At 44.8% G+C, this 2,053-nt stretch overlaps 1 protein-coding gene across 4 annotated transcripts in view; it reads right to left on the reverse strand.

Moving 5' to 3' along the window:
• LOC100963946 (cyclin-dependent kinase 11B) overlaps nt 1-2,053 on the reverse strand; it is a 20,030-nt gene that overhangs the window by 14,021 nt on the left and 3,956 nt on the right. For all 4 annotated transcript variants that reach the window (XM_003793199.3, XM_023515158.1, XM_012807327.2 and 1 more), the window contains 2 exons: nt 640-767; nt 351-489 (listed from right to left, as the gene is read on the reverse strand). In XM_003793199.3, the coding sequence (XP_003793247.1) occupies nt 351-489; nt 640-767 (267 nt within the window). The remainder of the gene's footprint in view (nt 1-350; nt 490-639; nt 768-2,053) is intronic.

Genomic DNA, 2,053 nt, shown 5'->3' on the forward strand with positions numbered 1-2,053 from the left:
AAAAAAAAAAAAAGTACCTCCTTTGTGCTCACTTGCAGTCCACCCACCCTGGCTCTGCAGTATGAGTTAGGTCCCAGCTCAGTCTGACTCCTAACAGCCTCCTCTCTACCTGGGACCTGACATACATACTTGTGATCTTGCCATTACCTTTTCTAAATCAATTCACACACATTCCTGCAGTGACAACTTCCTTCCTTCAGGACCGTCCTCTTGGGTGACACCCCCAGTGTCTGCTGTGTGTGTTCATGTCCAGACCTGCTTTTCCTTCCAGACCCTTGCTGCTTGCCCAGCCTCCCGGGATATTCCACACCATAGCTCTCGTTAAGAGCTGCAAGAGGACCACCACACACCTCTCTCTCCTGGAGTGCTCTCTTGCCATCTCTCTCCTCTTCTGTCTTTCCCACTCTCGCCGAGCTTTGTCCTGTTCTTCTCGATGTCGTTTCCGACGTTCGTGTTCTCGTTCCTTTTCTTTCACTCTTGCATGCTTCCCTAACGAGAAATGAAGTGCCACATGAGGAAGTTTCACTGACAAAAATTTAACTTGAACATTAAGTCAAGAGGAGAAGAAATATTTAAATAATGACTTAGGAAACAAATCACACTTAAATATAATATCAAAGAAAATAAATACTTCTGTACCCCCTTCTGCTGAATGGCTGCGATGCCTACGTTTCTCTTTTCTCTTTTCATCTTTTCTGTGATGAGCTTTTTCTTTCCGAGACATTTGCTGTGGTGGTTTAATGGCCAAAGAATCATCTTCCTCTCCTCTGAAATAAAATACAGAGCAGCACATAATTCTTGACAAGGGGGTGAAGAGCATCAGGATATTATGAAGTTTCTCCAACACAGAGAAATGTAGGGTTCAGAGTAGGAACAAAGTTGAACCTGAACAATCATAAAAAATTAGAATCCTGAAACTTAAGGCACCTTAAGATTCACATAAAAAATGTGAGAAATCAGCTCAGCACCTGGGGCTCAAACGGCTAAGGCACCAGTCATATACACCTGAGCTTTGTTTTGGCCCGCCAAACAACAAAGACAGCTGCAACCAAAAAATAGCCAGGCGTTGTGGTAGGCCCCTGTATTTTCAGCTACTTGGGAGGTGGAGGCAGGAAAATCGCTTGAACCCAGGAGTTGGAGGTTGCTGTGAGCTGTGATGCCACAGCACGCTACCCAGGGCAACAGCTTTAGGCTCTGGGTCAAAAAAAAAAAAAGTGAGACATCAATGTAGTATAAGGAACTAAAACACCTCTCTGAGGACCTTTAGTGCACAAGAGGCAGGTTCCTTTTTATTTTTTTTTGTAGAGACAGAGTCTCACTTTATTGCCCTTGGTAGAGTGCCGTGGCGTAACACAGGTCACAGCAACATCCAACTCCTGGGCTTAAGCAATTCTCTTGCCTCAGCCTACTGAGTATCTGGGAGGTTCATTTCTTGATTGTGGTGACCATTTGTTTCACAGGCATGTACAAAGGTATCAAACTGCATACTTTAAATATAGGCAGCTCATTTTATGTCCTGTATACCTCAATGAAGTCATTAAAAAAGATTTTGTAATTTAATCAACCTTAATGACCACAAAACATCATTTTACAATATCTTCAACTGATCTCTACACAAAGGCAAAAAGCCTATATATGTCTTTGCCTTTGCTGTTCTGAGAGCGCACATGTACAAATCTTGCCTGGCACAATTCAGGAGAAACTGAGGCAGAACTCCATTTGACCTAGCACCAAGGAGGTAAAATTCCTTGCTCAGGCCAGGAGGCTAGGGTGTGCAGGCAAATCACTGGTGTGTCTCAAGGACCTCTAAATTGTGGTTTTGCAAGATTAAGTTACTGCCTCCAGATCGCCTGAGGCTGCAAAGAGCAGGCAAACAATCAGCCTTTTCCCCCACAGCACAGCAGTTTCCATATCTATCAAGAAGTGGGCTAGGGGCTCGGCACCTATAGCTCAACCGGCTAAGGCGCCAGCCACGTACACCTAAGGTGGCGGGTTCGAATCCCTAGCCCGGACCCGCCAAAACAACAATGACGGCTGCAACCAAAAAATAGCC

This window comes from Otolemur garnettii, unplaced genomic scaffold (genome assembly GCF_000181295.1).
Source record: "Otolemur garnettii isolate 467f Iridium unplaced genomic scaffold, OtoGar3 scaffold00067, whole genome shotgun sequence".
NCBI classification, from domain to species: domain Eukaryota; kingdom Metazoa; phylum Chordata; class Mammalia; order Primates; family Galagidae; genus Otolemur; species Otolemur garnettii.